Below are 13,305 nucleotides of genomic sequence, written 5' to 3'. Positions count from 1 at the left end.
CAGTTTCATCAACAATAGTGGAGGCTTTAATAACCACGAGGCAAAATAATCTCACGCTTATTTTAGCTGAGACAAGAAACACAGCGACCAATTAACACAGCTCTTCCAATATGAATGACACGTGGTGCATGACGTCATAGATATCATGATGTCAAAGGTACCACCCACATGACTGTGACATCACAGACTGGAGACAACTACGTCATCAGCCAGGATCTGACCTGAACAGCAGACCCCTTCGCAATGTTAAATGTAATGTAACTCAGATTATTTCGGGCACAATTGTCCCAGTAATAAGAAAATGATGATTGTGTACATTTTATTCGTAATCTAGATGACTTAAACAGGCTCGTTATCAACGTTTTGAATGGTTACACGGTTACGGTCTCAACAATGTTAGAAACAGCAATATATGAAGTGATATTCCAAGTTACGAATCTAATTGTCTTAATTTGATGGCAGACAATCCAATTACCACAATATTATGAATATTTGAGTCTAGTTTGAGGTGACAATGTAAAATTATATTTTTAAAATGGCATCTTATGAAAAAAAACTATTGTAACATTTACAATATTATAGAAATAAAAGAGAAAATCATAAATTGTGTCAAGCAGATGATCATACACTGCAACACAAATTAACAATTGGGAATTGTTTAATGATTAATGTTCACCTTTTTTGCATGCCGTTTCTATTTGAAACTAATTTTTACATCAATAATCAGTCACATAAAACGACAATGTCAGAAATATCCACATCAATATTAATTCTACCGTCAAGAATCCAAGAATGACAATATCCACGACATTGCAGTTTGATTTTCTGATAACATATGCTAAAATTGTATATTCAAAAGTATTTGTTACAACACGTTACCTTAAGCTAAGCTAAACCCCCAAACCCCTCATGCTCATGTAGTGAGTGAGACCCCCACACCCTTGAAAGCTTCAATAATAAACCCGATTAACACGCAAACAATCCTTTAACCACCCCTTTCAGTTTGATTTTCTAATAACATTTGCTAAAATTATATATTTAAACGTATTTGTTACAACACGTTACCATAAGCTGAGCGAAACCCCCAAACCCCTCATGCTCATGTAGTGAGTGAGACCCCCACACCCTTGAAAGCCTCAATAATAAACCCCATTAACACGCAAACAATCCTTAAACCACCCCTTTCAGGCTCACCGGTTAAATGATGTGCAGGCTGACAACTGCTGAGATTAATTTCAGTTTCATCAACAGTAGTGGAGGCTTTAATAACCACGAGGCTAAATAATATCACGCTTATTTTAGCTGAGACAAGAAACACAGCCACCAATAAACGCAGTTCTTCCAATATGAATGACACGTGGTGCATGACGTCATAGACATCATGATGTCAAAGGTACCTCCCACATGACTGTGACATCACAGACTGGATTCATCTACGTCATCAGCCAAGATCTGAATGTAATGCAACTCCTATTATTTAGGGCACAATTGTCCCAGAAATAAGAAAACGATGATGGTGAAAATTGTATTCATATTCTAGATGACATAAACAAGCTAGTTAGCAAAAGTTTAAATGGATACACGCTTGCGGTCTAAACAAAATATCAGGGAATATGCGAAGCAACGAATCTAATTGTAAATTGGTGGCAGAAAATCAAATTATCACAATATCATAACCATTGTAGCCTAGTTTGTGGTGAAAATCAAATTATCACAATATCATAACCATTATAGCCTAGTTTGTGGTGAAAATCAAATTATCACAATATCATAACCATTGTAGCCTTGTTTGTGATGAAAATCTAATTATCACAATATCATAAGCATTGTAGCCTTGTTTGTGGTGAAAATCAAATTATCACAATATCATAACCATTGTAGCCTAGTTTGTGGTGAAAATCTAATTATCACTATCATAACCATTGTAGCCTAGTTTGTGGTGAAAATCTAATTATCACTATCATAACCATTGTAGCCTAGTTTGTGGTGAAAATTTAATTATCACAATATCATAACCATTGTAGCCTAGTTTGTGGTGAAAATCTAATTATCACAATATCATAACCATTGTAGCCTTGTTTGTGGTGAAAATCAAATTATCACATCATAACCATTGTAGCCTAGTTTGTGGTGAAAATCTAATTATCACAATATCATAACCATTGTAGCCTTGTTTGTGGTGAAAAGCTAACATTTTTTTCATTTCATTTTTATAGCACTACTGTAAAATGTACAATAATATAGAAATAAACGTGAGATCCTCAGAAATTGAGTCGAGCAGACAATCATACACTACAACACATAAATCAACAGTTGCGAATTGTTTCATAATTAACTGAAACCTTCTTTGCATGCCGTTTAAATTTGAACCTATTTTTTACATCAATAATCAGTGGCATAAAACGAGAATATAAGAAATATTCGCAATAATATTAATTCTACCGTCAATAATCCAAACATCACAATATCCACGACGTTGGAATTCGATTTTTTAAAAATAAAATATGCCAAAAAATAACCCGTACCCATGACCCAAGCCGAAACCTACAACCCCTCACTCTTATGTACTGAGAGAGGCCTCCACTTCTTTGAAACCCTCAGCAACAGACCTCATAAACATCCATGAAATCATATTCTTTGGGTCTTTCGGTAGTCACGTAGATAAGTTGAGAGAAAATAATTTTTAAAAATAACAAAAAACTACGACGTTTCGATCATCATCAGGAGAAAAGAGGAAAGCTGCTGAGGCAAAACAGTCTGTGACAATTCTGTAAGCAGCCAGGGCCTTAAATGAAGGGCAGACCCCTCCCCAATGTTGAATGAAATGCAACTCGTATTATTTCGGAAATCAGAAAACGATGACTGTGGACATTTAATTCATATTCTAGCTGTGAGTGGGGACCGGTGGCGCAGCGGTGAGCGCACTGTGAGAATGTGGAGATTGGTGGCGTAGTGGTTTGCACATTGTGAGGGGGGAGTGGTGGCACCGCGGTGAGCACACCGAGTGATTGGGGAGCTGTGGGCAGTGGTTAGCTATAAATGCTCCGATACGTGTGGCATTGCCTTTGCACTGTTCCCCTTTTGGCGATCTCTGATCTGACACTGGTGGTGAGACTAGGTCATAAAGAAGGCTGTCTCTGGTGTAGGCCAATCAGTTTCAAAGACAATTCAAATATTATCAGAGCATGTTTGTTTGCATATTGACCACAAGTCACGTGTGTGGTTAATGCAGTAACTTGATTCCTTGCAACAGGTTTCTAATTGGTTGTTTGAACATTTTAACACCACTTCCTGCTTTACTGCCAGAAAGGATAAAACCTATTATTTTTCACACTTTGATTCTGGAAAAAGGTCCCATGATACAGCTTGTTTGGCTGGATGGGGCTAAATGGATGTGTCATAGGCTAGAAGAGAGATGGAATTATGCGGTTCAGAAGGATGTGGATGGAGCTAATTGGACTTTCTGATGACTTGTACCAACAGTGTCAAAATCGGCCTCTGTGGAGGTTTTCATATAAAGTCTTATAACTTTTTTCACAAGATCCCTAATCTCAAGCAAAAGCCACCCAGACACGAACATGTGACACATTGCAATGTTTATTCACCCGATCGCTACTAAGCATGCATCAATTTTCAATTGCAGTCGACAGACACGTTATGGTTTGATGTGGAAAATAGACTGTTGCAGAGTGTGAATACGATCTTCAAAAAATATATATTTTTGAAAGCAGCTTACAGTCTTTTACATGATGAAGGATCATTGCCATTTATCATCCCAACGAGTAAACCATCTTAACCAATCAAATGTCTAAATTTTTGGAATACCATGAAACACTATTAAAGTGTTCATTTTTGTACATATTTTCATGAAATGTTTCCAATAGATGTTTATATAGTTTTCTTACACACGTCATGTAGTTCACTATGATAATAATGGTCTTGATATCACGCCATTTACACAGGGGCGTCTCAGATAAGGGGCGTCTCAGATAAGTGCCATGCATCACGTTTCATGAGGTTTTCTAAATAAAATTTTTGCAGGCTCCTTGTGCAAACCAGTCTTGTTTTCATGTCGTTAGTAAAGCAAAACTCACAAACTCATGGACTGTGTTGACCGGGGGAGGTGAAGGTAATCACCAATAACCTTGCCATGGACACTCAAAGGCAATGAAGAACGTTCTCCCTGTGGAACTCATCATCCCTTCTGGATGCCCCGATCATTGCAGTGGTCCCCTAGAAGGCCAATAGACCCCCTCTGAGTACCCCTACTGCTCAACATCCATGGCAATTAATGTATGGGAGATGCGAGTTGATGACCCAGGTCAAAATATAACAAGAATATAAATGTATCATACGTAGTTTGGACAACACTCACTTTGCTAGCATGTATAATCAGGTTGGGCCAAATATTTAGACAGTGCATTCATTGTCCATTGTGTCAGTTTTGAAAGAATTAAGCAACATTGAAAAATAGCAAGCTCTGTCTTCATCTCCTGCCAATGCCAACATCATGCTCATGTTTGCTTTGCCAGGCCCGTTGACATGTGTGGCAAACCCAAAAGATAAAAACGCTATTGACAACGCATGTAAAAAAAATACTTTTCTGATTTGACCCAAAATCTGTGTTCACTTGGAATTTTTTTTTGCATTATGGTGCAGTTAAAATATAGCATTCAGCTCATTAAATTAACCTTTTAACATTAACTTTAAATCAGTTTTAGAAAAATATATTTATTGCCTTAATTAATTATTTTGATGTTTAGTTCCCATAATATTTATATCCCTGATCTATAGTATTCTGCTTGTGCAGAAATGTATAAGAGACTACTGCATGTTCTGGTGAATCCAGTCCATGAACTTGGCGACTGTGCGCTAGACACCTGGCTGGTATGCCCGTGCACAGCCAACACCCCAGCTGGTGATTCCAGAAAGCAACCAGCGGCCGTTTGAGTCCTGGCAAAGAAAGGGCCCCCCAGAGTATCCCTGCAACAGACACACACGACACCAATGTTAGAAGTTTACTGACTGACAAGGAGGCATGATGGAGCGATGATTACAATGATCCAGTATAGGAAATGGCATGTCATGATACCAAAGAGGGCATATCAGAAGGCCCAATAAGTAGGTTTAAATGTTCAGTGCAAAGAGCAGTAGAACTGAGAGGGAGGCTTGAAATGTTGTGGGACTGGGATCCTGAATGAGGACTTTGTAATGGAAGGCCCATTCAGGACATGGCATTAAAACTCCACTCTCCTCTTGCTTAAAACAAACACCTACAAAATCACCCGAAGACAAATTGGAAATATATTTTAATTACATGCTGCGTCAAATCTCACAAAGGGTGATTAATGCACTCAGCAGTGACTTATCTGTGTGCTCCAGTTTCCTTCCACATATATACACACTCACTAATTGGCTGGCAACATCTGAACATATATAGAAATGCAGGGCAATTGTTGGTGCAGGCTCACCTCCCTTGCAATATTCCAGCTTGGTCTTTGGCTCCTCAGAAATTCTGAGATGCAATAATCATGAACGACGCTATATAAAATGAATCGCTAGATATTTTTTAAATAGCATAGCAAATGTGCTAAATTATCAGTGACAATTTGCTTGATTCGGAAAAGCCACATAGATCAGAAGGCTGGGAATGCGTTCACGTCGTGCTGAACAGGGAGCTGTGCGAGTGACTCGAAGCATGGCTGCCCTTGTGGCGCCCAGCTGATGCCCGCATCGCTCGTGCCACTCTCCTGGACCACCGAGTCATGGAACTACCCGCGGGACCCTGAGTCAATGCGACTCGTGTCGTTGAGGGAGTGGCCGCAGGGCAAGTGAATGTCGGGTGCCCACAACTTAATCGGCATTATTTTCTATTGGCAAGCTTTAGGCAACCCTGTGATGAATTTGTATGTTTGTCTAGAGGATACATTCATCATAGTAACAGGACCTTTCTACCAAAATCTGTTCTTAATTATCATGGTAACTCAACACGTTCGTCAATAACAATGACCTTAAAATTAAATAAAAATGAAAAAATGTAGACTTTTGGGCAATGGCCCTTTTTCATTGTACAAATGGGAGAAGGACCATGGCCCGAAACGTTGCATATAATGTTGTGTCTATTGAGGCCACAACATTACTGACTAATGTGTTGAGTTTTTTAGTTAATTGTTCTTGGGCACCACTGCCAACGCAGCAGCAGCATTGCCAAATAATAATGTATCATCCGGTTAACTTATTAGCACTCCATACTGCTCAGTCTGGGTCAGCAAAGCATTGAACCAGTTCAGATTTTGCTTTCCACTGATACTAGCCATGACTGGTTATCAAACTCATGTGGCTGGCTTCCACAGCAGGGCACGCTGAACAACACTGCCATTGCCGTGAATATTGCATGTTTATATTATTCTTATAACATATGATACTTGTTTCGTACCACGTGTGTTGATTTTCGATTTAAAGCTTTCGTGACTGCAGGGATTCATCTTCTTGGTTTTTTCGGTAAAGTCAAGTAGAAGGGAAATAATAAAATAATAAAATAAAAACTATTAAATAAAATTATCACGACGTTTCGGCCACAACACAAGCAGCCGTCCTCAGGTGAAGAAACAGAGCTGTCGGAAAGACAGCGCTCCAATGAACACTGCTAAGCTTGGCAGCGTATTTTAAGCTGGGTGGGAGGAGCGGAGCACCTTGACAAAGGAGTTTACATATCAACAGAACGATTTAGCATTGAAGTAGCTATGCTAATGTGATATATTAGCAGGATGTTAAAGTCAGAAATTAGCATGTAAATGGGAGATTAACATAATGTTAATGTGAGGAATTAGCATGTAACTGGTCATGGAAGTGGCTATGTTAAAGTCAGAGTTTACATATCAACAAAATAATTTAGCATATATATAAATAAATAGTGCATATTTAGTGTATCATTGAGTGCATGTTTACGTGCTCTAACCCAAAAATCTCGATTATGGACTCAAAAAACCGCTGGGAGACTTCTCACTCAGACCCGTAGCAAGACAATATCGCCCCAATATTCAAATTGTTCAAATATCCCCCGAACGAGTCCAGGATCAATTTAAAGATCATACTCGGCATTCTGAAGGTTCTCCGTGGTCTGACAATGATCACGTTGCCATGTTTACGCTTCTTACAAATATTTTTGCCCCGTTGAATCGATCACCAAACCCAAGTGACGGTAATGTTACGGTAAAAAAAATCTCAGTGGGTGACCTCTGGGCAGAGCATGACCTTGCAAACAGACGACCAATCGAGTGAAATAAACATGGGAAACGCACCTCGATGAACAGGCTGACTTCCCTGTGTGTTCGGACAAACTCATTCATCACAGGCAAAACGAACATGTCCCGAATGCCCAGGTCCTTCAGGAACTGCATCTGGAGGTGTTGGCACACCAATTGCATCACCTAGCAAAAGAGGAAAACAGCAGGAACGACGTGAATACATCATCGCCATACAGCAGTCTACGCTCGTCAATTTCTCACAGCGGTAGTAAGGTCCTTAGGTGTCTGGGAGCACAAGGCAGGTGCAGGTGGGTGAGTCATAATTTCCCTCCCTTACGCCAAAACTTATTTCAGGCAGTGCAAGAGATAATGACACAGGTGAATTGTCACACAAGCCAATTAGAAAGCTGCCATGCTGTTAATGGTTAGTAAACTGAACTCACAGACCAGAGGTCGCTAAATGGGCACACCACAGCTGATCGGCAAGTCGTGTGTGATGCAGCAAAGTGTGGCTTTCAGCCGGCTCTTCCAACACATCTGGTCAACGTGGAAAAGTAGAATATGGGACCTTCCTGGTGTGGACTAATCAGTTTCAAAGAATGTTCACCACAAGTACGTGTGGTTAATGCAGACAGGATTCCTTGAATGAGGATTCTGTTTGGTGTTTTAACATCTTGACACCTGTTGTATTGCCAGAAAGGGTAAAACCTATTGTTATATGGAAAAGTAGACCAAATACTCGTAAAGAGTTTGCTCTCATGAAGGTCTTTTCACCAGCGGTGGTGTGACCAAGCAATTGCAGAGCTGCACTTTTATATAAGTCAGGTCAGAGCCAGATACACATTGGAGGATAAACATCCCACGGTGGCTGGGCAATTGTTGTGCAATAATGTCAGGTCAAACTTACTTAGGATATTTACAGGTGCGTTTTATTCATGCCGTATATATTAATGCACACATTGTGTAGTAGTATTATTAAACTCACCTTTAATGACGATGACCATAAACATGATTAAGAGTGTGACTATTAATGAATGTGCGACTGTACGATGTGGACGTAGCGGAGGGGCCCCCACGGTGAGCGGTGACGCAACGCGCGCAGTGGCCCGCGTCACGTGGTTGACACCTCACGTGCACAGAGCGAGGCAGGCAGAGCCAGAGGGGGGCGGCGTTGCCTAGGCGACGTTGGCGTCCTCGCGGTCTACTCCACGGTCAAGCTGCGTGTCACTTGGTGACCCCCCCACCGCCTCTTACTGCGCAGTCAGAATTGGGTTACAAACAACTTGAGGGGACGCCGCCGCGTTACCGTCTCGTCTCGCTCAACCGCGCAGCTCAAGAAAGTAGTTCGGCGTCGACCGCTCACAAGTCGCCTTATGGCGGTGCGCGTTCCCTAAATGAAGGCAACCGCGTTATAGCGTGAACACGCGGGACAGACCCAGTTGTCGTGTGCGGGTCAACTCCCTGAGATAAACTTGCTGCCGACTTCATGCGTTGTATACGCCCAGTGCTCAGCCAATTGTTGTGAGTGTCGCTCCTCTGCCCTCTGTTGTTAATGGAGGGAGACTGCACCCAACTGCCAAGTATCATCCTTCGCGAGCCTCTTCAAAACGCTCATCTTGACACCGCTGCAAGCAGACATCGGCCTTGACCTCACCCCACAACAGTGCAAGTTTAACTGCTCAACATTAAAACACAACGATGGGGTCGCTTGCACCAATCGCACAACATCACAGCATTGACTCTCAACTGTTACTTGTGTAGAGGGGGTCACATGTGTCACCATAATTGTCCTAATCGTGCTGCGAAATATTTTCCTTGCCATATTACCTGTGACAAACAGAATGAGTACAACTGGTAAGTTAAATAAAACCAGAGGTGGGCAACCTGTACTTTAAAATATTATTCATAGCAGGCAATTTGAATACGACTTATAGAAACACCGATGCAGCTATACACAGGCCAGATTGTCCGGATATTCGGTTGACACTAATAGGGTTTATTTGCCAGTATTGTAGATTATTTGAATTACATTTGTTTGGGCGTCAGGGTGGTGCAGTGGTCACGCCCGTGCATGGCATCTTCTGAAGGAGTGCCTGGTTTCGCTTTCCTAATTCTGGTCCCTTTCTCTGCATGGGTTTACTCCCATAGCAAAACAACAACAAAAACATACACTGTAACTGGTACTAGCCAAACATCTGGGATTGTTTTTGTTATACTGCATTGCCCAAAATGGCATTTGGTGATAAAAAAATTTGGCAGGAATTGATGCACTAATGCAATTTGAACTCTTACATATTTTTATTTCATGACTTGCTTAGCGTTCATATTCTTGGTAAAGTCACGTAAATAAAGTCACGTAAATAGAAAACAAGAAATCAAATTCAAATTAAATAATTAAATACATAAAACAAATAAAAAATAAATTGAAAATAATAAAAGCAAAAAACCCAGGACGTTTCAATCGCAACACAAGCGGTCTTTATTTTATTGTTTTTTGTTTTCTATTTACGTGACTTTACCGAAAGAACCAAGAATATGAATTCCTGCAGTCACGAAAGTTTTAAGTCAAAATTTGCTTCGCGTTCCTTTACTTTGCCCTCCTATCTGTTTGTACTGTTGTTTGTTGTTGTAACTTTCTGACTCGCCCCGACTGGACATCTGTGAAAAAAAGAGCTTCATAGCTCATCAGATTCGTCCAGCCTAATTAAAGATTCTGATTCGGACATTAACTGACCCAGTTTTCGCGTGGAGATCACGGCCAGGATGTGGAACAAAGGGACCCCCGGTCACACTCACGTGGAATGCCTAGGGCATTGCACAGCATTTAAATGGACTAGTTTTGTGAGATTGAGTGGTGGCTTAGGGAAGGCCTTTATTCAACAATGTATATCATGGCCGATAATAATTTTTATAGTCATACACCATAGCCCACGATTTCCTGCACCGTTCATTCACTTGAGAAGACTGCGCATGGTGGAGATGGATGACCCTCGGTATCCTGTCCCAAAGTGATTCTAGTGGTTCAGGTAGTGGAAGAGTTGCTAGAGCTTCTGGCTCTTGCCGAAGCCTTGTGACTTTGGGATGAGAGCGTGGTAGGATGAGTGAAGCGTGGAGCTAAAGCTCCTGGAACATCCTGTACCCAAACAACACCAAACATTCAAAATCTTACAATGCTGCTGTTCCAGTATGAACAACATAACAATGAACAACATTTTCACAAATTCAACGTAATGCAGGAAATTGAGTGGCTCGAGGTTAATTTCAATGTCAGAGCACCGAGCCAATGCCATTGAGGTCCTCCGTTCAAAATTCAGTGAGCCATCTATCAACAAACGTTCCTGCGAATTGAGGGCAGGAATGCTGTGGTCTCAACTTAGTCACCAATGGCTGCACAGTAAACATCATGTCAAATGTGTTTTTGTTCACTGAAGCATATCCCAGCTCTGAGGGTTTGAATTCCATTTGACGTGTAATGAATTATCTTCAGCTTGGATTTCTGGTAAAGCACATCAGTGGCAACTTGTCTTCCTTGTTCGACAAACTGTGTTTCTGGAACATTCAAGCATCCTCAAGTGCCGTGGATAAGTAAGAGTTTTATCGTTCCACTAGTGTTTTGTGCACCGTATCAGCTTTAACAGGATTTGCCCAAAAAGCCTTAGCAAGGAAGGATGAGTCTTTGTAAGTTAGCAAATAGAGAGGGTGGAGACCTAAGCATGTAGACATCTCAACCACAACTCTACCTGGTCTCTGTTATTTATTTAATGAGCCAGCCCTTGCCACACTGAGGTTATACGAATGAACCTTGCATGCCATAGACAGGGCAGTGAACGGCAGTTGCTGCAATTGTTTTGGTTGTTTGTAGTTTTTTCTTACCCAGCGATGGCAAGCTCGTACTCCGAGTGCCTATAGAAGGAGGCTGGGTCAAAGATGACGGGCCCTTCATTAATCTCTGCAGCGTTCCCAGTCCATAGGTCACCGTGGAGCAGTGCCGGAACCACCTCTACGTCCCGGAAAAATTCCCCCAACCGAAGCTGCACACCACGCAAAAAACAACACCACTTTATTCATGATAACGTTTTTTTAGAGTTAGATCGCATAAATTTACATGCGTCGTACACCCACTCCAATTGCCATTAGGCAATTGCCAGAAGCCAGAACGCTTCTGGCAATTGCTTGATGATGCTGGGTGTAATCACCAGCGAAAGGTCGTACTCGTTTGAAAATGTTCTGCGTTTCCTCTCTAACACACCAGAGTGCCGAGCAATAACATAAATGGCACGTTCTGTTCATGTCAGAAACATTACTAATGGGCTGTGTTGGGTGGATGTGGGTGTACGACGCATTTACACTTACGCTATATCTAAGCCAAAAAAAACTTTATCATGAATAATATTGGTCGCGAAAGCCTGCGTGTGAAACACCACTTTACCTTTAAAGTCACCTCGAAAACCCACTGCGATCAAATGGGTTTCCCATATGGCTGTGCACATGATGAGCTACACTGCTGCATGTATTAACTCTTTCCTGCTCCGAGATGACTGCAAGTTGCGGGGTGCATCCCGTTCACCGCTGAATCTCGTGTACGTCATCGGAACGTAATAGGAAGTAAATATTAAATAACTTTATCGGTACCGAGGATCCCACAAGGCCGTGCGAGAAGGTGTGTAGCACAGTTTGGTACCAGCTATAATAGAGTGCTGTCCTGTCGCTACGGTGCTCTGCGGCGAGTACAATGTCTTTAAAAACAACGGCGCTATGCCTCTCTAAAAAAAATTACCGCTGAACCACTTGCGCGTTCCGAGATTCGGTGGTGAACGAGACCCATCCTGAAATGAGCAGTCGTCTCGGAACAGGAAAGGGTTAAGGGCGAGAGTGAAACGGCTTACGAACCTGAAGCCGAGACCAGAGCTCGCGGGTTTCCCGTTCACCGTAGTCCTTCTCTATCATGTCCAGCTGAAGCTGCAGTCGCTGCCGTGAGAAGAACGTCACCCAGTCCTCCTGCCACTCATTCAGCTGGTGGCATAAATATAGTTTTATTACAGACATTTAAAAACATAAGCAAATAATACCTACTTTATTTGGCCAATCCTTGACCTAAAACAGTGATATTCACTCATTTTCGGAGGCGGGCCACTTTCGCGAATAAGACATTATCAGTGAAAGAGCCATCTCACATTTGAAACCATTGGGGGGTTTGACAGCATGATGGGGTGTTTTCACTTGTGTGTATTGTCGAGGACTGCACGTCAGGGGTCGCAGTAAAAAGGACACCAGGGACTGCCACCGGCCCGCGGGCCTTGCAATGAAGAACACGGTCACCCAGAAACGTTGAATTTTATGTACAAATGGCTGGGTAATTCTTAAGACATAATTCGACACTCATGTTATGTACCGATTATCATGCTGTAGTCTTTGAACATCTCATTCTAGCCACCAATTGATATCCTCATAAAAAATTACAACAGCATTGATCCTAACGATAGGTTCTGCGCTTAATTCCCGCACCTCCGTTTAGCACGGTTGGCTATGTACGGTGGAAAGGAAGTGCAACATACATTCATACAAGTCTGTCAAACCCGGCTGAGTGTAATTGGTAATTAGCGAAAACATAACTGATTACGTGAACACTGGTTATGCAAGATCGATCTCTGAGGGAACTTGAGTGACATCTGGTGATGTCAGTTGTAACTGTGTGCCCTGTTATCAAAGGTACAACTCTGTGCAATTGAAGAAAATATATGCATTTTTTCATCAAATATACTGTTTTATAAATTTGTGTACTTATGCAAGAAAAAATGTACGTCAATCTAGTTCTTAAAATGTAACCTTAAACCAATGTTACCATCATCAGTGGTTAATAGACTATTACACAAAGGACTCTCATATTTCTACGATGTAATACTAATTAGACTGACATCTGAACAACAGCTGATTTTACCGCTCCATGATAAAACTAATTTAATCAAGTAAACATTATTGCCGCTCCTATAAAACTTTGCTCACCCAGGCTGTCCTTCAACAAAAGGGTATATTAAATCTATAATATGCTTTTTTCTGG

The 13,305-nt window shown here is 41.4% G+C and overlaps 1 protein-coding gene across 1 annotated transcript; it reads right to left on the bottom strand.

Annotated features, from left to right (window-relative positions):
- Window positions 1-9,222: 9,222 nt before the first annotated feature.
- LOC142922828 (fructosamine-3-kinase-like) lies at window positions 9,223-12,263 on the bottom strand. Its single transcript, XM_076063750.1, has 3 exons — window positions 12,138-12,263; window positions 11,121-11,278; window positions 9,223-10,380 (listed from the first exon to the last, which is right to left on the bottom strand). Exons 1-3 carry the CDS (start codon window positions 12,192-12,194, stop codon window positions 10,362-10,364), a joined length of 234 nt encoding a protein of 77 aa, XP_075919865.1. The 5' UTR covers window positions 12,195-12,263; the 3' UTR covers window positions 9,223-10,361.
- Between the last annotated feature and the right edge of the window lie 1,042 nt (window positions 12,264-13,305).

This window comes from Petromyzon marinus, unplaced genomic scaffold (assembly GCF_048934315.1).
Source record: "Petromyzon marinus isolate PM22_M1 ecotype Great Lakes invasive population unplaced genomic scaffold, UKy_Petmar_22M1.pri1.0 PM_Scaffold_18, whole genome shotgun sequence".
NCBI lineage: Eukaryota > Metazoa > Chordata > Hyperoartia > Petromyzontiformes > Petromyzontidae > Petromyzon > Petromyzon marinus.
This window is presented reverse-complemented; position numbering and strand designations above follow the sequence as displayed.

Bases quoted from the DNA above. Each gene is read 5' to 3' on its own strand.
- LOC142922828 (XM_076063750.1), bottom strand. From the start codon at position 12,194: ATGATAGAGAAGGACTACGGTGAACGGGAAACCCGCGAGCTCTGGTCT. The intron at 11,279-12,137 runs GTTCGTAAGCCG...CGTGGTGTGCAG, and splicing joins AGCTCTGGTCTCGGCTTCAG to CTTCGGTTGGGGGAATTTTT.